Source organism: Etheostoma spectabile, chromosome 1 (genome assembly GCF_008692095.1).
Source record: "Etheostoma spectabile isolate EspeVRDwgs_2016 chromosome 1, UIUC_Espe_1.0, whole genome shotgun sequence".
In the NCBI taxonomy this organism is placed as follows: domain Eukaryota; kingdom Metazoa; phylum Chordata; class Actinopteri; order Perciformes; family Percidae; genus Etheostoma; species Etheostoma spectabile.
Genome location: NC_045733.1, coordinates 24052194 through 24076055, shown reverse-complemented (window position 1 = coordinate 24076055; position 23862 = coordinate 24052194). Strand labels below are relative to the sequence as shown.

At 41.6% G+C, this 23862-nt stretch overlaps 3 protein-coding genes across 5 annotated transcripts in view; all 3 read left to right on the top strand.

Moving 5' to 3' along the window:
- Window positions 1–10728, top strand: part of atosa (atos homolog A) — a 31995-nt gene extending 21267 nt beyond the window's left edge. The window contains 14 exon segments of the mRNA XM_032505371.1: window positions 103–121; window positions 124–160; window positions 162–212; window positions 214–245; window positions 248–305; window positions 1170–1292; window positions 1581–3456; window positions 4200–4325; window positions 5094–5182; window positions 6700–6796; window positions 6950–7108; window positions 7290–7358; window positions 8877–9070; window positions 9198–10728. Of these exon segments, the coding sequence (XP_032361262.1) occupies window positions 103–121; window positions 124–160; window positions 162–212; window positions 214–245; window positions 248–305; window positions 1170–1292; window positions 1581–3456; window positions 4200–4325; window positions 5094–5182; window positions 6700–6796; window positions 6950–7108; window positions 7290–7358; window positions 8877–9070; window positions 9198–9351 (3084 nt within the window). The 3' untranslated portion in view covers window positions 9352–10728.
- Window positions 10729–11505: 777 nt separating this feature from the next.
- arpp19a (cAMP-regulated phosphoprotein 19a) lies at window positions 11506–23394 on the top strand. Of its 3 annotated transcripts, none has more exons than XR_004332116.1 (5): window positions 11506–11758; window positions 13079–13198; window positions 14889–15520; window positions 20941–20943; window positions 23381–23394. XR_004332116.1 is itself a non-coding variant. In XM_032516523.1 (3 exons), exons 1-3 carry the CDS (start codon window positions 11702–11704, stop codon window positions 15057–15059), a joined length of 351 nt encoding a protein of 116 aa, XP_032372414.1. In that variant the 5' UTR covers window positions 11544–11701; the 3' UTR covers window positions 15060–16487. The 3 variants fall into 3 exon arrangements, 1 of the variants encoding a protein (XP_032372414.1); XR_004332115.1 differs by having other exon boundaries at window positions 11544–11758; window positions 13076–13198; XM_032516523.1 differs by lacking the exons at window positions 20941–20943; window positions 23381–23394 and having other exon boundaries at window positions 11544–11758; window positions 13076–13198; window positions 14889–16487.
- The window catches only part of myo5aa (myosin VAa), a 56626-nt gene continuing 49737 nt past the window's right edge, over window positions 16974–23862 (top strand). Inside the window, exon 1 of the mRNA XM_032516435.1 lies at window positions 16974–17245. Within this exon, the coding sequence (XP_032372326.1) occupies window positions 17219–17245 (27 nt within the window). The 5' untranslated portion in view covers window positions 16974–17218. The remainder of the gene's footprint in view (window positions 17246–23862) is intronic.

Below are 23862 nucleotides of genomic sequence, written 5' to 3'. Positions count from 1 at the left end.
GGTCCATCTGATTTGCCCCTAATTTCAAGGTCCGGGCGTTGACATTCACTAATGAACCTAACCCCCCACCTTTGTCCGCGGTGTGTGTGTGTGTTTTTTCAGTGTCGGCAGGCAAGGCAAACCATTCGGAGGTGATCCTGCTTTGGAGGAACACATCCCCATCATGATCGGGTCATGCTCCTGCCAGACTGTTGCTACGGTGATGATGCCCCCATACCCCATCAGTGACCCGGTCATCAAGCAAGACCTCTGCTGCTGGAGAGATGGACCCTGCAGCCAGTTCCAAGACTAAGTAATATAATATAGTAATAGTATAGTTTTTATATATAATATATATATATATATATAATATATATATATATTATATTATATATATATATATATATATATATATATATACATACACACACACACCACACACACACACACACACACCACACACACACACACACATGTATATACACTGATCTTGTATAGCTATAGGACACAAAGGAGACTACAGTTTAACATTTAGTTTAGAGTCTGACGTTTACAAGGGAAATGGGGTATGTTGTATTTCCAAGGTTGCTGCCTCCTCCCATCATCCATTGCTGTGGTTATCTTGACTGTTTCCACAACTTATGCCTTAACACACCCTTCTTACCTTGACATGACTTCAAATACCTCTATTTTTACCTTTTGTTGAAGTACAACAAAAGGTAAAAAATAGAGGTTGAAAATACCTAAACTGAAACAGTAGTAGATGTCACACAATTTTAGATACATTACTATTTTATACTACTATATATTGCTATTTCTGAATTTCTGAGCCCCCCAAAATCATATAAATCTTCACAAGAGCTGTGAAATCACCACTTTTTTGTGTTTATTGCATTCATAATAAATTCCGTGCAGGTTTTGGCGTTTCTTAAATTGCAAATGCATAAGTCACATCTATCACTAGATCCAAAGACATGCAAAAGTAAAGTAAAATATAAAATGCTAAAACTCAAAATATAATACGCGATAAAATAATAATAAAACTAATTTGTTTGGCACTCAGAGGGTTAATTAGCTTTACAAACTGGCCCACTTTCTTACTGACGTGCAGGCACAAGGAACACTGTTTTCTTATTAACCTGACACACTGGCACATTTCCACCTCTTTTTAACTGTGTTTTTAATAGAAGCGGTGATCGTTTCATTGAGGAGAAGACCCTGCTGTTGGCTGTTCGATCCTACGTCTTTTTCTCCCAGCTCAGCGCCTGGCTCAGTGCCTCCCATGGTATTGTCCCGAGAAACATCCTGTACAGGTCAGACATAATACTCTGAATAACACACTTAAGGCTTTGACACTGGTGGTCTTTAGACTTGTCCAACTTGCTGTTGGACCAGATTATCACAGCTACAGTAAACTTCTAAAGTGGTGTTCTTTTCAATTGTATATATAAGGCGTTAACCTTGTGTGCTCTGCTGTTTTGAAAATTGAATCAGATGAATTAAAACTGGATCTCTAAAGGCTCAGACAATTCCTGGATATTTTGAGAAGTTAAAGTTAACAATGCAACTTAATTGAATCTCTCTCACTGTCTGTCAAACAGGATCAGTGCTGCTGATGAGGAGTTGGTGTGGCAGTTTTCCCAGCCGCCTTCAGAACACATTTTCCCGGTCCCCAATGTATCCCAGAGTGTTGCACTGCAGGTTCGCGTCCAGTCACTCCCCCGCCAACCCACGTACCCCACTCTGGCCTGCAGCATCCATACAGGTCTGCCACCACTTTACAGCAAGACCCCCAGTCTCAACCCAAACCTCAACAGCCATGGAGGCCTGGCCACCCACAAAAAGAGCCAGGACTCCAGCAAAGACAACCTCCTTCACAACTCTAACATGTACAGCAAGAGCTCCAACTCCATGTCTGGCCTTCTGCTCAATGGATTACCCATTTCTAATCTCCCCATCACCAACATCCCCATTAATAGCCTTCCCCACACTGCTGTCCCCCCTCCTTACAGCAAGAAGAGCCAGGAGCCTGGTGAGGACCACACGTATCAGAATGGAGAACTTCCGCAGGTCAACATCCCGCAATGTCAGGGATCCCCACTGTACCACAGGTCCTCGCACTCCCCCACGCCCTCCCGCTCCCGCTCCCACTCACACTCTCCACTTGCCACAAGTAAAGCTGGGAAGTGGCTTTACTCGGCTCTTAATGGTTCATCTGACCCGACACAAGTAGAGGACTATGGGTCTGGGACTAACAACAATGATAGGTCAAAGGGGCCCATCCCTGAGCCACTGAGAGCTTTTAAGAACTTTTCCTTGGCTGAACCACCCCGTTGCCCCTCCCCAAGGGCTGCAACCGAGACAAACCCCCTGATTGGCTCCCTACTGCAGGAGAGACAGGAAGTTATTGCCCGCATCGCACAGAGGCTCAACTTCTGTGACCCCACAGCACCGCCACTCCCTCCCGGCCTTTTTGCTTCTGACAACCCTCCCAAAGCCATGTGGGGCAGTAACCATGATGACATAACTGCCAGTAAGACCAAAGAGCCAGAGGTACCGCCCTATGAGTCGGTGGGACGTGTGTGGTCCAGCCCCTTCAATACACCTGTGACTGACCCTTCTTTTAACAAACGGGAGAGCTCCTCCCCTAAACCTGCAGCATGCAGGAAGCTGAAAATGACTGAGATAAGAGACAGAGAAGATGAGAGGAATGGTGAGAGGGAGAGAGAGAAGGAGAAAGAGAAGGAAAAAGACAGGGAGAGAGACAGCTCCCTGATCGCCCAGGCAGTACAAGACATAACTAGACTCATCCAGGAGAGACTGTCTGTCCCCTCTCTGTCCCCAAGGCATAGCAGGAGCGGCAGCCATCTGCACCACACACACACAACAACAGTCACACACACGGTCCGCACATACTCACACACCACACACATCCCACAAGCCTCACACACTGCCACCAATGGCCACATACCCAGCCATGAACCTCACAAAGGCAGCAGTCGCACCGCTGCCACACACCCGCCCGTTTGCACAGAAAAGCCCCAGGTAGATCCGGGGGCCGAATGCCATTCTCCCCGGGCCCAAAATGGTGCTTACTTTACACTTGAAGAACCCTCATTCAAAGGCCAGTCCTATGCCCAGGCTGGTCACTGTTTACGAACTCCCCCACAGGAAAAGCTTGGAGTCAGGACACCCAGCAGCCATGAAGCCCCATCGGCCTCCCCTGTCCTTGAGAACAGCCCAAGGAATGCCCAGATCTTTAGTTGGACTTGCAATGATGGCAGCCCAGCAATGAACTGTAACATAAGCCACAACCACAGCAAGCCTCAGCCTCAGCTTCAGTCCCAGATGCAGTCCTGTGCACCAGCCCAGGCCTCTGCCCTGCAGGATGAGAACCAGGCACCCTCGTTGTCTGGATGCTCTAACACCTCCAGTCCAGACGTGACTCAAGACATGACCCCCCCTTCTACTGTCCTGGTAAGGACATTTTAAAGGGGATTTTTTGCCCTTAAACCTTTTGAGTGATAGACCATTTACTAATTTGCAGTGGTTCCATTTGTCATGCTATATTCCTGTTTAAAGGAGGGTTTAAAGGTTCAACTGCATCATTAACAAAACAAATTGTTCAGCATTTTGGCAACTATGCCTATTCGCTTTATTGAGTTAAGAGAAGATTGATACCACTCTCATGTCTGTACGGTAAATATGAAGCTACAGCCAGCAGCCAGTTAGCTTAGCACAAAGGCTGGATACGGTGAAAAAGCTGGCCTGGCTCCGTCTGAAATCCTCCGATTCCTCCCCATCCCTAAAGCTCACAAAAATAATGTAATATCTTGCTTGCTTATCTTTTTTTTTTCTTTTATAAAAACAAATTTTACTAAGGTAAAAACATTTTTTTGTCCGGGAGCAGGGATTTCTTTTAGTCTGCTGTTTTCAGTGTTTGTGCTAAGCAAAGACAACCAGCTGCTTGCGGTAGCCCAAAATGCTATTATTTTAAGGCAAATTCTAAACTACAGTTTGCAATTAATTGTGTAACTACAATCAAAACATGTTTTCAAATGTAACGTGTCAAACTTGAATGGACCTCCTCATTTATACACTGCTTAGTTTCATTGCGTGTTTTACTGGGAGCAGGTGGGACTCCAGACGGCATATGATATATGAGAACAGATTATTTAGTTTAATAACTGTCCTAATCTCTGTCCATCTCTGTGCTTCAGCGAGCTCACAGCCCCTCCCCGCTGCGCCCCTGCAACAGCTGTAAGAAACAGAATCGCCACTCATTAGACGCCACAGCGACCAAGGCCTTCCACCCATGTACTGGCCTGCCTCTGCTCTCCAGCCCTGTAAGAAACACACACTCATCTTCACAGTAATTAGTGTTGAGATAACACTTCTACATAGAAGCTCACAGTCACTTACTGACTCAGTCATTGTCGGTGTCCATGCAGTTGTGTTTGCCATAACACCACACTCCCTACCCTTTATTTCAAGCCATCTGAAGCATTACTCACAGTACTTTTACAAGTGTAAGAAGTGGGCCTCTGAATGTTTGTTGTCAAGAGACTTTAAAATATCTGGCAGCTGTTTTTATTGCTGTTGCCTGTTGTTTGCAGAGGTTAATGTACACACAGAAACACACACACATCGACAGACGAGTCATGTGACTCATCCGTGCCTCATCAACCACAGTTAGTTGTTTCATTAAATTTGTCAGATTGCCACACTCCCCGATCATCACAGTCAGTTTCCTGCCTTCTTATTGGTCTCGCTCACACATTGAAACCCTGCACATACTGTATTTGCACATACTGTACACATGGTGCAGATTGCTCAAAATAGTCATGCTAATATTATGAAATAAGTTTATCTTCATAATGCATAATTTCATTTTGTTTACAATAGATAAACCTTTTTTGACAATATAGTTTTAGTGAGAGATGTAAAATGTATTTTTCCTGTTGTTGAAAACTCAAACATATGCTTGTAAATTTCAATTCACGAGTCCTATACTTTAAAAAAAAAACAGATATCTTGTCCTCCTAGCTATAAACTTGGATACTATGCCAGTTGCTCTGTGTTAATCATGTCCATGTCCTGTGTGTGTGATGCAGGTTCCTCAGAGGAAAAATCAAACGGGCTACTTCCACCTGGACACCTCTCTGGTTGGCTGTAAGGGTTTGCCTTGGGCCTCTGGGAAAAGGTACACATTTTCTCACGTGGCATTTGTATTACTATAGTTGCCAGACTCTTACTCATGACTCTTACACTTGTCCATGAGGATAAGGTTAGGATACTTGACATGTTTAATGCCATGTTAGTAACAGTTAAAGAAAGAGTTGTTTTTGTTTTACAGCCACCTCCCGCACCATCTGTGTATTATAGTGCCATCTGGATAAAGTTACTTATGCTTTGCATTATCATTTTAAAACATGTTTTTCTCACAATGCAACATTTCAGCTGTTACTATGTGTAAGTGCCAGAAAGGCAATCTGGTTTTGATATTTTTTATTGTCTGTGTGTTAAGAGTAGGGATGCAACAAATCCAGATTTTTTGGGTTCGGCCGAATACCGAATCCACTGGTTAAGATTCTGCCAAAACCGAATACCGAATCCTACTCCAATCATCAGTCCATTAACACAGTAAACACATGAGTGAAGTAAACAACTGTGACTGTCCTTCCTTTGCCATACCTGAACTTGCTGCATTTTGGCTGTGTCTGTAAATTCATTCATCCACAACTCAGATTCTTACGGATGTTTCACACACAAATGTTTTAACAGCGGCAAGGTTGTGTGTTGTTTAGGGTTCTTGCCACCACGAGACAGCATTGCAAATTGAACATGTAGCTTGACTTGAATCGCCTTCTTTTGACTGAAAGTACTGCCAAACAGTACTTATTCTACTCACGAGTTCCATTTTCACTTTCTCACAGCCTACTGCATTGAGCAGTGCACCTACGTAAACACCTTCCCGTAATCAACGGCGGCGTCATTACGTCAACCAGCGAAGGGTTTGGTTCGGTGGGGAAAAATTCTAAGGTTCTGCCGAAAACCAAACCCCGTCAAAAAGCCCAATATTCGTCCAAATCCTGGATTCAGTGCATCCCTGGTTAAGAGATCAGAAAATGACAGTGTTGTTCTAAGTGGTGAGGTTAGGTCCCGGTTCTGCTGACTATTCCTCTCAAGCTGCCACCTGCTGAAGCTCTCTGTACTGCGGCTGCGTCTAGAATCACACGTTCTGCTCAAAATGGCAGCAACAACTGAATTGGCTTTATGGATCCAGAGCTTCATGGCACCACCTGCGCAGACCAGATGTTTTAAAGTTTGGCCATCAGGGTTAAATAAAAAAAATTTGTTTGCAAAAAAGGTTTTGCTGTCAGGGTGTAAAGTTAATTTTAGCCACTAGACAAGTTCTGGTCAATTTGGCTGTGGCTGGTAAAAGCCATTGTCATGCATACGTGATTTTTGTTATTCCTTCAGAGTAACAAACATTTTGAGATGGCTGATGTTTCTTTTGTTACACACAAATGGAATTCAGTCTGAGATCATTTAACTTGCCCTGATCGCCGGTCTATTCAGACATACCAGGAATCCTTGTCACTTAAACATCTAAAGATGCTCTTTCAAACGCGTCGCCTTGAAAACAAGTTGATCGTGTGTGTGTGTGTGTGTGTGTGTGTGTGTGTGTGTGTGTGTGTGTGTTGTGTAACACTTCAGGGTGTGTCTTAAGAAAGAGGGGTTCATAGATGAGTCACAGCAGCTGTTCATTGCCAGCGCTCCACCTGCCAGTCTCAGTCTGCTGGGAAACTTTGAGGTATAACACACAAACGCACTCAGAATCATGTCTTCCATTGGTCATGTTTGAGAATAGCATACATTCTCTCATGCTATTTTTTATCTGCATAATTCAATTATCAAATTAAACACAAATGAAACTGCATTAGGATATTAAATTGTGTTTCCCTAGGAGTGTGTGCTGAACTACCGCCTAGAGCCTTTAGGGTTAGTGGAGGGTTTCACAGCAGAAGTTGGAGCGAGCGGGTCCTTCTGCCCTAGTCACCTGACCTTACCTGTCGAGGTGTCATTCTACAGTGTATCCGACGACAATGCTCCCTCACCATACATGGTAAGATGTTTTAGTTTTTTAGTTATACAATCAATAATTCTGTTTTTGCTAGCCTGTCTGACTAAGTCTTGGGCTGAAAGCTGTATTCTGCAACTGTCCTCTTACATGTGTATGAGCTCAACTGTGTATTACCTTTGTGTGCCTGCTTGTGACATTCAGTGGTTGCAATGTGTTTTTATAGGGTGTGATCAACCTGGAGTCCCTGGGGAAAAGGGGCTACCGTGTACCTCCATCAGGAACCATTCAAGTGGTAAGGAAACCCCTTAGTTTTTTTTTTTTTTGGTACAAATGTAGATGTATGAATCTATGAATGAATTTTTATTTCTATTAAACATCTGCTTCATTGTGTACACATGGCTGGGGTAAAAATCACACCAAGTGACTAAAGAAAAGGGACACCCCCTAGTGGTTAAAGAGTCATCTAATATCGGCATGTTTTTATTTATTTAGGCTGCTTACACTTCTGAATTTGAAAGCCATTTTTCTCTATATACATTATTAGGATGATATGCAGTGTGGTTTTCATTTGATTCAATTCAATTCAATTCAATTTTATTTATAGTATCAATTCATAACAAGATTATCACAAGACACTTTACAGATAGACCACACTCCGAATTACAAGGACCCCACAGTTCTAATAGTTTCCTCCAGAGCAAGCAACGTGCACAGTGGCGAGGAAACTTCCTTTTAGGTAGAAACCTCGGTCAGACCCAGCTCTTGGAGGCGGTGTCTGACGGCCGTTGGGGTTAGAATGAAGAGTGGCAATACAAAAATAGAAAAAATTAGTAGTTTGTAGCAGTTTCTTGTGTAAGTTCACTGGCATAGCAGGACGCGTGCGGCATTAAACGGCACAGCAGGACGTAGCAGGACGTAGCAGGACGTGGCAGGACGTAGCAGGATGTAGCAGGGCACTGCAGTGTAGCAGTTGAACATGGCATCACAGACCGTGTAGCGGGACCATGGCGATAGTCTACCCTGATTTCGAGCCTCTCTGATCCAAGGAACATGCTGGGGAAAAAGAACATAAGGACTCGGGGAATGACTCCCCAGAGCTAGGTTAGTAACAAGCATTTCTGGGACATGGATGCACATAAAGAAAAGATGGAAAGATAGAGGAAGAAGATCAGTGTATCAAAATAAGTCCCCAGCTGTCTAAAACTATTACACAAAACCAAGAAGACGAGGTAAAGAGAGTCCAGCCCGGCGCCAGAACTCTCCCCACCGGATCGGGCTGTATGCCAGTCTCCCTTTAGTTATATTATATGATAGATAAATCTGAAAACTATGTGACTAACTACTACTACTCCCTAACAATATTCGATTCTATGCCCTAACTATAGCTTTATCAAAAAGGAAAGTCTTAAGCCTACTCTAAATGTGGAGACGGTGTCTGCCTCCCGACCCAAACTGGAACCTGGTTCCCAGGGAGGAGCCTGATAGCTGAACGCTCTGGCTCCGTTCTACTTTTAGAGACTCTAGGAACCGTAACCCTGCATTCTGGGAGCGTAGTGCTCTCCTAGGTGTGTAAGGTACTATGACTCTTTAAGATAAGATGGAGCCTGACCATGAAGAGCTTTGTAGGTGAAAGAAGGATTTTAAATTCTATTCTAAATTTTACAGGAAGCCAATGCAGAGAAGCTAAAACAAATTTGATGTATCTTACAAAGCGTGTAAGGTTTTGTCGTGTTATAGACCGATAAAGTCAGGCCACAAAGAATCCGAAAGTGGTCTAAATCCTCCCATGCTCTCTCGTCATACCTTTCAGACCTTATTTAATCCCAACAAGACAGTGGTAAAGATGTTTGTTGTGATGTATGACCTACGAGCCATGCCTGCTGGACACCAGACCTTCTTGCGCCAGAGGACCTTCTCTGTTCCCGTCCGCCGTGACACAAACAATCATACCAGCAGGAAGCCCCTCGGCCAGGGACGCACCTTGCGCTACCTCGTTCATCTGAGGTAAGTTGGCTGTCAATTTGACTCTAGTGCACACTAAACTAAATTACGTATATATCCTATAGGGGTAATGTTTTTCCTCTATTATTTATGTTCTCTGTCTTTTGTCTTCCTCACCTATTTCGACCAGGTTCCAGAGTTCTAAGTCTGGAAAGATCTACCTCCATAGAGACATCCGTCTGCTGTTTTCCAGGAAGTCCATGGAGGTGGACAGTGGAGCTGCCTATGAGCTCCAGTCCACCACAGAGTCCCCTATTGACCCACCATTCTCTCCACGCTGCTGAGGCTTGACTCCCTCCCTCCTCCGCCCGGCAGGCGACCACCGAAGCTTCAATCGCACCGTGATGCCAGCGATAGACCCTTATGCAGCCCACGGCTAGATAAATGGAACCTAAAAGAGAAGCAATTTAAGGACTGCAGTCAACAGGACTTACCTGGCATGTGCCCAAAATCTTAAGTTTCATCCCTTCTGTCACCCCAGAACTGACAAGGTGGGGCCAAGAGCCTGGGAGACTCGCCAGAGATGATGTTCTTTGTTAAGTGCACAACCTTGGATTAAAGAGGTTGGGTCAAAGGTTATGGTTGTAGAGTATGTTTCAGATCCTGTTCTCCTGGTTAAGAAGGCCTTACCAGATATAATCGGTCAATCTTTTTCCTGCTGTTGTGTGTATCCCCTCCAGCGTCTGGCAGGAGAGTAGGGACCAGTGATCATCTACAGAAGAAGTTAGACACTTAAATTATTTCAGCAAAGTTTAGACTACTTGACTCTTTTTACTAAAATTAAAAATGTCAATTGGACCTGTACTCAACATAATGAAGTCATTTTCAACCTCAATTTCATCATAAATGCAATACAAGGCCCAGGTAATGGTAAAATATTTTGAATTGATTGAACTGAAAAGTGAATTTACCTTTGACCCTGTGATTCCTGAGCTCGGAGCAGAGGGAGCACGTATGGAAGAAAAAGTGGGTGGTAGACTGCGGTGCAACAACACCCCCTTGTCCAAAAAAACATACCATGGACCACTAAAAGGTTGAACGAGCAATAAAGCTAGATTCAACTGAAATCATCACAGCAGAACATCAGAAGTGCACTGTGGATTTGTTTTCTCATAACTGGAAATTAAACAGAAAATAGTAATATTCTAATACTTTTGTACTGTTACAGAACCACTTTATTGGAAGTGTCGCAATAGAAAGAGTAACTTTAGTTTAGTGTTTACACATTCACTTTTAGTTTACTTACCATCGGTTTATTTAATATTTAAATTAATATTTTCAGTTACTACCTGTGATGTCTGTCATGCTAAGATGATGTAGTGCAAACTGTATATCACAGTATGTATTTTTGACATTAATATTCAAATCTGAAGAAAAAAAAAATCTATATCTTTGCTAAAGCAATCTTGAGAGATGCTCTGTCTCTTTGTGTTTATTATTTTTCCCATTGTTTTTTCTGACCACTACATCTCCATACTGTCACATCCTGGAATGAAAGGTACAAAACACAACTGATTTTTTCTTCTCCTTTGAAATTGGTCCTAAACTGCTCAATATGATCAAAAACAACTGAGCTGTGGCACAGCTGTGGTTTTTGAAATTACATACCAGTCAGAAATACCTTATGAATACATCTTTATATGACAATAAAGAACTTGAAACTTGAAATCATGGGAGTATTTCAATTAAAATAACATTTCTTGATGCAAAGCTACATTCTTACATAAAGCATTTTGGTAAATAAAGTATTATCAATTATATTTCCGCTGTGAGGCATGTTACCAGTGACACCTTTTTCTATAGATCATATGTCAATAAAAGTTACAACATTGTTATAGGTTTTATCATAATTAACACAAGTGGACCAACACTGATGGCAAGTGGGAGTAATGTTCCTCATAAACAGTATGTTTTACAGTAGCAAATGCTTATAGATGACAATGTTTTGTCCAAAATAGTATGCCTAAATGTGAGGGGAAACGCTCACTTGACAAAACTGCATCCCCCAAAAGTGTTTTAAGAATAGTCAGAGGTATGAATAGTGGTCTGTGCATAGCACAGCATGTAACCTGACTGCTGGGAGGTGCAGCTTGGAATCAGCCATACTTCACGCTCATCAAGACTTCACACAGCAATCTACAACAGCTGACAAAAGTAGGTGAGTACTGCTGTCAGTTTGGCATACAAAGCTGCAATTACAATTTTGGTCATTGGGATCTTAAAAGAAGACCAAAAACGGTAACAGCAAGCGATAACATGAAATTAAAAATATAAATAAAACAGTTAGGGAACACATAACTTTAACTACACTGTGGTCATCAGTGCAGAAATAATCATCCTCAAGATCTAAGGATTATCTAACTGCAATCAGGATTTGTGTTACACTACATGCGTCAGCTGATCGTTGTGTATGCATGGTAGCAAAAAAAAATCTGATCCCAGCACTGTGTGCACTACAGGAGTGCCCGAACGTGGGCGCGCATGGTGTCTCCGCATGTGACGTAATAGCTGCTTGTGCGGGAGTGCGAGCTCGATAGGACTCGTATGGGTACGGAAAGTCAGAGCAGGGGATTTGTGGATCACTTGTTCAACTATTGAACAATCTCTCTTGTCTGAGGTCACGATAACATAGAAATGTCGGGGGATAACGAAGAAACACAGACGACCGAGAACACACCAGTGGACGAGAAGGTTAAGTTAGCAGTTTAGCAGCAGCTGTAGCACCACATATATGCTGCAGCACCACTGACTTTGCTATAGATGGCGAATGCTACGTTTTATAGCTTAACGTTAGCTTCTTCTTCCGCGCTCGTTATTGTTGACATGACAACCGAAGCCGGCGACTAGCTAAGCCCTTGAAAGAGCTAACTAGCTAGTTATTGTTATCTGTCAAACTTCGTAACGACATTAGCTAGCTACGTTACTCGTTAGGTGCCCCGCCGTTTCGGTTGCCAATATAGCGAATGTTTCGGATGGTCTGTGTGAATGTCAGATGACCCTAGCTTCTGTTAGCTAATGCTAAGCTAGGCGAGCGAACTCATGACATTCACACACACTGAAAAATAGGTAACAGTTAGCTCAGCTGCTAACGTTAGCTTTGCGTAACTATGGATGTGTTGACGTTAAAGCGTAACAACAAATTGCAGTAACGTTACTCTGGCCTGAAGCCTAACGTTAGCTAGTTATAGTACCGTTAGCTAATGTCATTATATACAACTTTAGCTAACGTTTCAGACGTTTCGTGTGGTGCTAGCTTGGTACCTAGCTAATCGTCCCAGCTGTCAACAAACTGTTACGATGTTTTACGGTTACAGCTACTGTTGTCGAGAAAACAAAAGCCAATATTTCCTTTGATGTTTTTAGCTATGTCGCTTTTGAAAGCAGATCGCAATAAAACGCAGTAGCGGTAATTTGAACCTGTAGCTAATTTTAGTTTAACACACTGTCCCTGGCAGGTGAATATTTAAATCTAAGTAACGTTACTTCGGTGCTAACGTTGTTTTAACCAGCTTTGTTAGAAATAGGCAGTTAACCACTGTTGCTTGGGTCTTATCCAGCAATGTTATCAAATGTCTGTATAAGTTTTCTAGCTAATATAGTCAAATGTCTAGCTACGTTAACATGCAGCCAGGCATGTAGCGATGTGTGTGCATATGTACGTGTGTAATGTAGCAATATATTTGCGTTCTCATATAAAAATTTACATCAGTAATAGCTAGTCGTCGAATGGGAATGTTAAGGTTACCTTGTTCAGCGTTGTCTTTGTTGTTAGCTGTGTCTATTTTTGTCTATTTACTTTAAGAGCAATAAAAAGCCTGAGTCAAATTCCCTGTAATTATGTGTTCACACTCACTTATCCATTAAAGCTGATTCTGATTTTCTCTATACCATGCCATTAGCTGAGAAATGTTTCAGTGTAGCCTGGAGGCACCTATACTCTTGCGGCGCTGCATGTGAGCAAAACGTTTCCCCCATCTTTTAATGCCTTATGCTTCTCCTTGTTTTCAGCAGGTTCCGGACAACGTGATCAATCCTGAGAAGTCAGAGGAGGCTAAACTGAAGGCCAGATACCCAAATTTAGGAAATAAACCTGGGGGCTCTGACCTGCTCCGCAAACGGCTCCAGAAAGGGGTGAGTAATTTCTTGTTTTTGTCTGCAAGACTTTTAGAGTTTGCTTAGGTAGTCTCTAAAACCTACTGTTATGTTTTGTTAGTAACAGTGCACTTACACTCAGTTTCCATTCGATATGGTACCTAAACTAAAGCTGTTTGCCAAATTAATATTAACTCAAGGTTCCCTTTCATGGAGTTTTCCACAGAATACCATTTACATCAATGAGAACCAATATTGTAGAAACACCACAATACAAATCAACAACACCACAAACTACAGTCTCCAAAATGACTAACGTTGAATCAACACCTCAACAGTTTCAAGTAAGCATTAGTGTATAATTACACTGTCTCCATATACTTTATGATATGATATTGGTATGCTGGAATGATTGATTATACATACATAGACATACATTAGAGGACCATTGTGATAAACACTTAATTTATCAAGGAAAAAATAGGAAAAAACACTGCAGCCTCTCTGCTTTGATCTTGATGTAATTCATTCACTGCTGGCCAAAGAAAACAGGCAATTTAAAGTTATCACTTAAGGTTTCTGGAATACTTTCTGACGCGCACTTGCCATCCTTTTTGGACATTTTGTTAGATTAAGTAATCAGTGTAATAATCTGTAATTAAATTAATTTAAAAAAACTAAAACACTGTTACCGCCTGGCTTAAGGCCGGCAACATAAGGGAGGACACACACAAGATAAGTCAAAAAGATGTTCATTTAAACTAACTAGACATATTAACACAACCTTACTAAACATAAGCTTAATGGTGGAATATGTAACTGTGGAAGACATCAGTCGGGTTTGCAGTGTGTAGATGGGTGAATGTATGGTGTGATGTGTGTTATATGTTGTAGAAAACAAAGGACAAAATGTTAAGATGGATGCAGAAGGTCCAGCTGAGAGAGAATAGGCTTGTTCAAGATGAGCCAGGTCTGCGCAGAATCGATCACGGCGATCGCTGCCTGTTGCATGCCGGTTCAATTTGTGTCCGACTTGATCGGATCACAGGGGTTATGTCACTTCTTGTTCAGCCTGAAGGCTGCAGGAATCGTCAAGAAACCGTCCGACTTTACAGCAGATTTTTGTCACCGCCCTGGCTGCTGCCACCTGCTCTCGTCCACTTTACATGCAAGGCGCAGTTCATCTCGAAGCCTAACGAGACTCCCAGGAGGGCAGTCCGTTTTGCCTTCTGTAAACCACGCCCTGATGGCCAGGTACAGACAACCCAGCTTCACCTACCCGCCCACTCCCAGTACCTGCAGAACAACACAGGCAGGCAGATTGGGAGGGGGCATCACAAAACACACACAGAACCAACTGAAATATTGTGAATCATGTGGCACGCATGCTTGTTTGTGCGTGTGCTTCCTACAGACAAAATGAGAACCTCTTCATAAAATCGCTGCTCCAGTCGGTAGCTAGTAGCTACCGACTGAATAACGGTAACTAGTGCTCAAAAACTCCACAGGGTTCCTTAAAAAAAGATCACTATTTAAGGCATTTGCTCTCTTTACTATCTGCCTAAAATAAATGAGTCTTTAAACATGGACTTAAGCAAGTACTATTTTATTAAAATCGGTAAATCTGTGTATGTTGAATGCTGGAAATAGTTAATTTATTTTTGCAAGGATTGATGTTTCATTTTTCATAGGTCACACTTTAAAATGTGAATCTTATGTCTCTCTACAGCAAAAGTACTTTGACTCTGGAGACTACAACATGGCTAAAGCCAAGATAAAAAACAAGCAGTTGCCGACAGCTGCGCCGGAGAAGACAGAGATCACAGGGGACCACATCCCCACCCCCCAGGACCTGCCCCAGAGGAAACCTTCTCTAGTGGCCAGTAAACTTGCAGGCTGATGCAATCACAGCCTCAACAGTCTCCTTGAGCACCTCCCCGCTCTGACCCTCTCCACTCACATCTCAGAGGTGTAACATTACCTCTCCCACCCCTCACAGTTCCTGTCCCCTGCTTGTACCCCCTCCCCAGGGCCCGCACCTAGCAAACTGGCTAGCTGATACATTCAAATCTTTTTTTTTTTTTTTTTTTCACGCCATCTGGCGTCATCTACTGCCTCCTATCCTTGTTTTCCCCCTACTACTTCTCGAAAATGACTGCCCCTCTGTTATTTTCTTCTTACTTTTCCATGTTTCCTTTTTATTTTCCATTTACTTCAATGTAAGATATGCTGAAAGACAGGACATCCAAGTGTGAGTGTGATGAGCGATTTGTGACACCTTTCTGCAACTAATGGACGACTAATACCACAGTTTTTACTGGCTGAAGAGAGTGGCGAGCAGCCCTTACATGTTTAGAGGGCGTGCGTGCGATCGTGCGTGCGTGCGTGCGTGCGTGTGTGTGTGTGTGTGTGTCCTTTTGTTTGGCACAGGGGCAGATATCAGCATTTTACAATGTTTAACATGAGATTTGTATCATTCACTGTATGTCCTTATTTGAAATTATGCTGTCAATATGCTTGTGATTTACTGAATATAGTAATCCAGAGGCCAAGCTCAGTGTTGTTTACACTTTGATTGTGAGCCATGGAAGGAAGCTGTACTAAAGGACCACACAACAAAGGCCAGAGTGTGATATGTAACTGCATGTGTGTTGCAGGGGCTCCCGAAGGTGAACCTCACTGAACTCTATTTTAAATTTATCAAAGTGTACTGAACACAGACATTTACACATGCTGGAAAGCTCAGGTGCAGCGTATAAGCACTGGGTGATCATGTAGATAATGCGTTCAAGACATCTTGAAACAATAAAGAGTGAAAGAGGATGAGCTGTTGCTTCAGTTTGAAAATGTTCAACTGAAATGTTGAAAGTTCGCATTTTGTTTGTGGTCGGCCATTCATTTCAGCATCCGATTATGAAACAGTCTGATGACACAGGAACATAACCATGCTAGCAGATGAGAGAGGAATATATGGAACCTAAAAGATACATTTCTGGCAGTAAGGACCACTCTAATGTCCTGTATGCTGCGTGATTAGACTAAATGTATGGTACAAATTTTTTTTACTTGAAGCTCTTGGCAAGGAATAAATAATGTTATGAATTGTGTTCAGACTTGGGAAAAGCCTCTATACTCATCAGTTAAAGTAGTTTATTTTAAAAATGTCCTTGACCATGTATAGTGATTCTCTAGACTGGATGAAGTTAACCTGAGATGTGTTAAATCAAAGCTAGCACAACATCAGTCTGAGCTGCGCATGTGTATGGCTGTCCTACAGTTACTCTGCCATGTTGTTTTGTAAATAAAATAGTTTTGGACAAATGTTTAATTGCTATGTTTGTGTGTTATGTTGACTTATGTTTAGGATGTATGTATGAGGAAACTTCAGTTGTCTATTCAATGCATAAATAAATGCAAACTTATATATGTTTGTACATACATACATTAAGTAATTATTTTGCATATAATGCTATCCCAGCATGGACATATATCAAATACAATTTCAAAATGAACAAAAACATTTATGTTTGTAGCATATTATTACATTATCTTATTCTAATAACAAATAGTAGTATAGTTCAATCATTTGATATATTTAGGAGAGAGTGGAGTTTGCAGCCATGAAAAACAGCCACGGAAAACTAAGTATATTTTCAATGAAACGATGTGGAAAAAATAAAAAAATTTGATGTAGAGTTGTCCTTCCTGCCCATTCAGATTTTTTCAGGAGCACCAACATTATTTTTGTTGGTGTATTTTCCTCTCGTGGCCAGCGGGGGGCGCAGTTTTCCACGCGGTGACAATCCTCCCCGGTTGCCTGAATCATTTCATCCATCGTACCCAGAATGCAAAGTGAGACACCGAAACCTCAGCAGCTTCAAGCTTTCCAGGTTGGGTTATCATGGCGATAAGAGACACATCTTCCACTTGAGTCCCTGCAGCAGCAACAAAGGATTTCTTCCTCTTCTACATGAAAACACACCCCGAGTTCCATGCAGAGCGGAGACCTGCCGGAGTTTTAGCCCAGATTGGAGAAAGGACATAGCGTGTGTAACCGTCATGGCAGCGTCGGAGCTGTACACAAAGGTAAAACAAGCGTATATTTATATGTATACAACTCGGAGCTAGCATGTCGGCTAACGCTAAATAAATCAATCATAGTCGCAGGTTTAGCGTCATGCTAAGTGCCATCACATTTTCAGGATGTTCACCCTTTAAACATGCTGACAGTTGATATTTCGCTGCGGAACAAATGTGTCTTTATAACAGCACGCTAGGTGTTGGTTAAATGAATGAAAAGGTGATGTTGAAACCACGTAAAACTTGCTGGGCTGACACGCAGTGAGATGTGTTTTTGGTGTTTAAATATAGATGTCAGTTCAGCGTTGAAATGGGTGCAGCAGCTGACAAAAACACAACGTTAAAGATGCGGCAGAATCGTTGGTGTCCCCACAGTTGTCCTCTTCATATACGTAGCTCTACATCATACAAAATCACCTTTTATTGAGATTGTTTTGTCATGTGTGACCTTGTTTGTTCCCCTGAACAAGATAGCATCTTGTCCCGGGCCTTCATACACATCATCCCCCCTCTGGAGGCTAGAGGGGTTGGGATGATGCAAAGGCGGTGCCATTATGGAGGCTCTGGTTTTACATACTGGTTTTTTAACCATAACATTTGGCGTTTGCTCAAACCTGTGCATCTACGTGGCCCCGTGTTAGTGTTTTATTTTGATGTTGGCCTGTGTCTTAGATGTATGACTCGGATCTTTTGGTTGTGAACCGAGTCCTGCAGGTTGGGTACCGCTGAGATGCTGCGATGGCAGCTGCATCCGGACAGTTTAGCATCCTTTAGCATCCAGGATGTTACTGGTAGAGGCCCTGAAGCCTCACTACAGCCTTACAGCTTCAGATGCTCACTGACAAGAATATGACACTGCTGCTAAGGAGGACTCACAAGGTCATAAGTGCTGTTGCTGTATTTGATCTTTGAATGCAAATGGGAAACCAAAATAAGAAATTGTGTGTGTGTGTGTGTGTGTGAGAAGATGAGTCACCCACCCCCCTACTTTGACAGCTGGTGTTTTCAGCTTCGTGGTGCTGAGGAAACGTGACGGTGTGTGCGATCATGATGATGATTGCTATGGAAATTCCGTTTTAAAAGCCGCACAAAACAGCAGCACTGTTGTGTATTTGTAATTTGAACCATTCTACTTTCAGTTGGAGCCCTCGTGTTGATAGAAATGTGTTCCCTCTGTTGTCTCAAGTGTGTTAGACAAGTCGCCTAAGACGGTGTTTTTGAATCAAAAGGGACTCTAATGAAATGTGTGTGTCCCTGCTTGGTCCTTGGCGTGCTGTTCTGTAGCTAATCCTGACCTCTGATCGTTAAGGAGAGGGCCATACAAAAGGCATCTTGTTTTGTTTAGTTTAGTAGGCTAGTATTTTTGATTAGTTTAGTTTTTCCCCCTAGTCATTTTTCAAAGGAAATCAAAATTAATTGGATCCAGCTTCTTATAATGTTAATATTTGCCGATATTCTATATTTTTAATATTTTATGACATTTTATAGCCCCCCGAAAATAATTTATTAATCGGACAGCTTATTGGCGTTTATGTTTTTAATTTCAGGGCTTGAATACTCTTTCCTGATTGGTTACTTACTGCATTCAATGGTCTGTTATTTTTGAAAAGCAGACCGTTGCTATGGACGCAGTTCTGATCATGGAATCTCGAGGGCTATTTTTAAACACATTTTTTTTGTGTCAAATTATTGATTTCTTTAGTAAGTAGTCATGTAATAAGCAGGATAATATAGTGATTAAATAATTACTTACATAGCGGGGTGCAGGTCAGCCTAGCACGTTCAGTTTTCTGCAAAATCCCTATACATTTTCAGGATATCCTCCCAGCAGGTTTAATTGTTGCTACAGAAAATACGTCTTTTCAGTAGTGGAGGTGGCTTTAAATGAATAATTTTGCTGGTCTGACATGCAGTATGATGTAACATTGCATTTTAAATCAAGACAAATAAGGGTTGCTACCTGCTTTCACTCTCTTTCAGCAACAATTATATGAATGTGTTGGGTCTGGTTAAACAGCACCCAGGTGAGAAATTAGTAGATTGTGGCTGAGGCTGCTTAATTAGTTTCCTCTGCCAGCAGGACTTGGCTTGTAGTCTTAATCCATAGGAAAAGTATTCCATAGGTATCTGGTTTTAATCGCAAAGGAGTAGGGGAAACATTGGATGTAGTGTCAGTCTGACTGGGAAACAAAGTCATGTTCTGTTTTGAATGGTACAGTCTGCTTTAGAAGTCCGCCTCTGATGTCAGAGCCTCCCTGTTAGAAACTTTTCCAACACAGGGTTGGAAAATACTATATAATATGCCCTTTGTGTGTATGGATCAGCTTTATAGAAGTGCATTGAGTGGCTCTGAGCTGCTTCTTTAACATATCCAAACATAGACACACACACACACTCATACACACACACAGCATCAGATTCTGCTCCAATCTACGTTTGGCTCCTGTCTGACCTGACCACCAGTATAAAGAGAGGTGAAGGCAGATACTGTGAGTTGGATGACCTGGACAAAGCTAAAGTTTCAAACATTAATTGCCCAAAAAGCTGCAATCTGTTTTTTTTTATTAGATGTAGCCAAGTGAAACAAATCAGGATGAAAACTATGAAACAGTGATGAAACAGTGCTGTGTTCCTAGAAGCAGTAATGGAAGAGAGGGAGGATACTGTCATGGAAAAGGAAGTTAGGCGGCGCTCCCATTAGATGACTCAGAGATGGAAAGGCTAGTCAATGCACTACCTAGAGTTGCAAAAATAAACAGGCATTTTGCTCTACTGCAACAAGAGCAACTTTTTATATTTACTAGACTGAGCATTGATTCATGAAGCTTAACTGAGCCAAAAACCATTGCTTCTGCAGATTTCCCTTTTCACAATGAGCTTACAGTGTAGAAGATACAGAGCCGTATAGAGATGAGGTTGCCTCTAATTGCAGGTCAGACAACCTTGATCTGTATGTATCAGTGACTTTAGCAAGGCTGTGGTTGGCTGTCAATCCACAGCAATGAGGCAGTAATGAACTATGCTCACCATGTTCAGGATAGTGGTTTTTTTTTGTTCCCATGCAAGGCAAGGTAAGGAAGGATTAGATGAGGGGAAACACAGGGGAACAGAGGTAGCCTACTGTGGAAAACTGAGCCATTTGGATTTTTATGAAAAAGACAATACCAAAAAGCTGTTTTATTACTCTACTACTAGTTTCCCATTGCAAGAGCTATCTCTACAGTGCTGCGGAGTAAGGTCTGGCTCCTCCACAAATACACTCCTGGACAGGGGGAAAAAAAACACTCTGGCTTTTTGCATTTTTTTTAAACCAATCACGATTGTCTTGGGCGACGCTAAGCTCCAGTCACAGAGATGGTGCTTCTGCAAAATGGTCTTAGGAAGGAACTTGTTTTAATGGAACATTTGCACCCCAAAAAAGAAAACGCCACATATGATATTAACTGAAGTTAACTGTTAAATTAGCTGGATACATGGTTAAACATAGTTTGCTCTTACCAGTGTAGCGCTGTGTGTACTTTGTCCATAGCAAATCTCAGCCAATCAGTCCCAACAGTTAAACGTCCCAGTTAGATATTAGATATTTTTTTACTTTTGTATATCTTTACATCATTGAAAGAACCAATGGGGCCTGCCTTGTTGCACAATCCAAATGTTCTTCAAAACTCGCCATTTTTAGCTTGTAGCTTGCTAGCTCCAAGTTTGTTGTTGTTTCCAGAAAGAAAGTTAGACAATGGCAACACACATCAGCAATTATGCTAAAAATAAACTGTAATCTATCCAGACTATTCTACTAATACCAGAATTCTAGAAAAAGCAGGGGTGGGAATCATCAGTTAAATCACGATAAGATAAGGATTTCTTGCCTGTGACCTAAGGCTGGACAATGGATAGAAAATCAGATATCACAATATTCTTGACCAAATACCTTGATATCAATATTGAGGTGATATTCTAAGGTTGACAATTGGTGCTTTAACAAAATATCTTTACACTTTGATTTTAGATAAATCATCATCAGTATTGTGGACATAATGTCTAAGTGGGGGGAAAAGCAAATAATAGAACAGTCTGGTAAGTTCAGAAACGTACATCACTTTACTGTAATGCAGTCTTTAAAAACCAGGAAAAGACAAAACTTTTGTCATATCACAATATTGCGATATCCAAAATCTAAGATGATATCTAGTCTCATATCACGATATCAATATAATATCAATATATTGCCGAGCTCTACTGTGTATTACAAAACAGACACTTTTAAATGATGCGACTATATGGTAAGAGAATTACATTTTTAATACATTACAAGATCTTTGAGTAACTGATCAGTATAACATACAATATACATGTTTTCCGAAAGCAGGAATCATTCATACACTGTATTTCGTACTCATGCAGTGTATGTGGTGCTATCAGGAGTCTTTGCTTCTTTAACTCACACTCACGCGCGCGCTACTGTTACAAATGTGCCATTATTCCGTTGTCAAACATGCAAAAACACTTGAAATGCTGGCAGCAAAGGAATGATTAATTCATTCAAACCTTTATTTAACAAGGACAAAAAAAACTCCTTGAGATTAAAAATCTCTTTTACAAGAGTGTCCTGGCAAGTGGCAGCAGCACAGTTTCAAATAGACACAGAGACACTTACAGGTAAATACATAAACACGCTTTCACTCATATTCAAACAACAATGTCATCATAAAAAACCTGGGTCGTAAATCGATTTAAAAGCAGTGAAATACAGACTGCCTTTCTGCAAGGTCCTTTTAAAAAGCCTTTTAAAGGATAAAGTGAGATCGACTCCTTCAACTGTAGTTCATTCTGAAGCTGATTCCATGCAAATGGTGCTGCAAAATAAAAAGCCTTTTTGCCAAAGTAAGTGCAGGCTTTAGGGACTGTCAATAAAAACAGATCCTGTGAGCTCAGGTGATATGTCCCTGCAGACCTCGGGAGGATGTAAGTGTTCAGATAAGGAGGAAGAAGTCCTAATACTGCCTTATAAATAAAAAGATGCCAATGCATCCAACGCCGAATGGAGAGGGAATACCACCCGACCCGAGAAAACAGCAAACCGTGATGAGTGAGAGATTTTAAGTTTTTGATGAATCTCAAGGCTCCATGAAACACAGTGTCCAAAGCATGAAGACACTGGGAGGTTGAATGCATGTATAAAATATCACTATAGTCCAAGACAGACAAGAATGTTGCATTTACAAGTTGTTTTTTGCTTTAAATGATAAACAGAACTTTATTCTAAAGAAAACAAATTCAATTTCAGTTTTTTAACAAAATCTTTGCAATGTAAAAGACAGTGATTGGTCAATTGTAATACCCAAGTATTTGTAATGTGACACTTCTTCAATTTGTTGACATTGTTTTTAGTTGATTTTCCCAGAGTGAAACTCATGAATTTAGTTTTTTTAGAACCAATTTTAAAGTTTTAAAGCCAGATTATGTTGCAAGATGTTAAAAGCGGACTGTAATATTATGATTGCTTGACCTAATGTGGACCCAGAACAATAGAGAACAGTGTCATCAGCATAGTAATGATAGTTTGCATTTTTTATTGCAGAGGTTTGTATAAATGATAAAAAGAAGAGGCCCAAGGATTGAGCCTTGAGGCACCTCTTTTGAAATATTTAAGGAGGCAGGTGAGGCCATCTACTTGCACACGTTGTGTTCTCCCTGATAGGTAATTGTTGAACCATCCCACTGCTTGATCTGATAGTCCAATAGAAGTGAGTATTTGAAGGAGTATTTTATGATCTACTGTGTCAAAAGCTGTTGACATATCAATAAACAGTGCTGTACAGCTGTTTATTGTCCAAGGTCTTGACCAGGCCATTGACAACTTTTGAAACAGCTGTTATTGTACTATGTTGTTTCCTGAAACCGGATTGAAATGATACACCTCTGCCTCAGAATCACAAGACAGTGCATCATAGTGTTGGTACTACTAGGTTCTGCTCCGACTGACTGGATCCTAACCTAAAAGAGCTGAGTGTAGTACAGGGGGTGGGAGACTTCAGTGTAAATCAGGGTAGAATGATGTGGGTCAGAAAACAGAGGTAAGTTGAAACTTTGCAGCAAGTTTACCTCCATGGCCCCACGCCACTCGGTGATTGTGAGGGAGAGAGTATTGTCATCAACAGCTGATGAAAAGGAGAACACCCGGCGCATCACTTGTCAATGGGTGTTTCAAACAGTATGCTTGACTGTTTCCAACCATTAAAAAGCGGTGCAGCAGTGGTATTCTGTGATTTAATGTTTCTTTTCTGTGACCATTTCTGATTTACCCATGTCCCTCATCTTTTGGCATGATAATAGCATGGTCCTATTATAGGCAATGTCGGTCCACTACTTTGGTCCGGACTCAAATATCTCAACCATCCGATTGCCATACCTTAACTCCATCAGGTGGCGAAATTTTACATGCGCAAATATCAGTGGCTTATTTTCTTTCTGCCCAGTTCTATTTGAGAGAACATGTGCATTAGATTACGGACATAACCTAGTTAAAGTAATTGCGTCATGTTGTATGCTCTGGCATTTAGCCATTGCAGTGTTGTCCAACACAGACAAACACACAGAGGGCAGATATGTACGGGGGGGGGGGG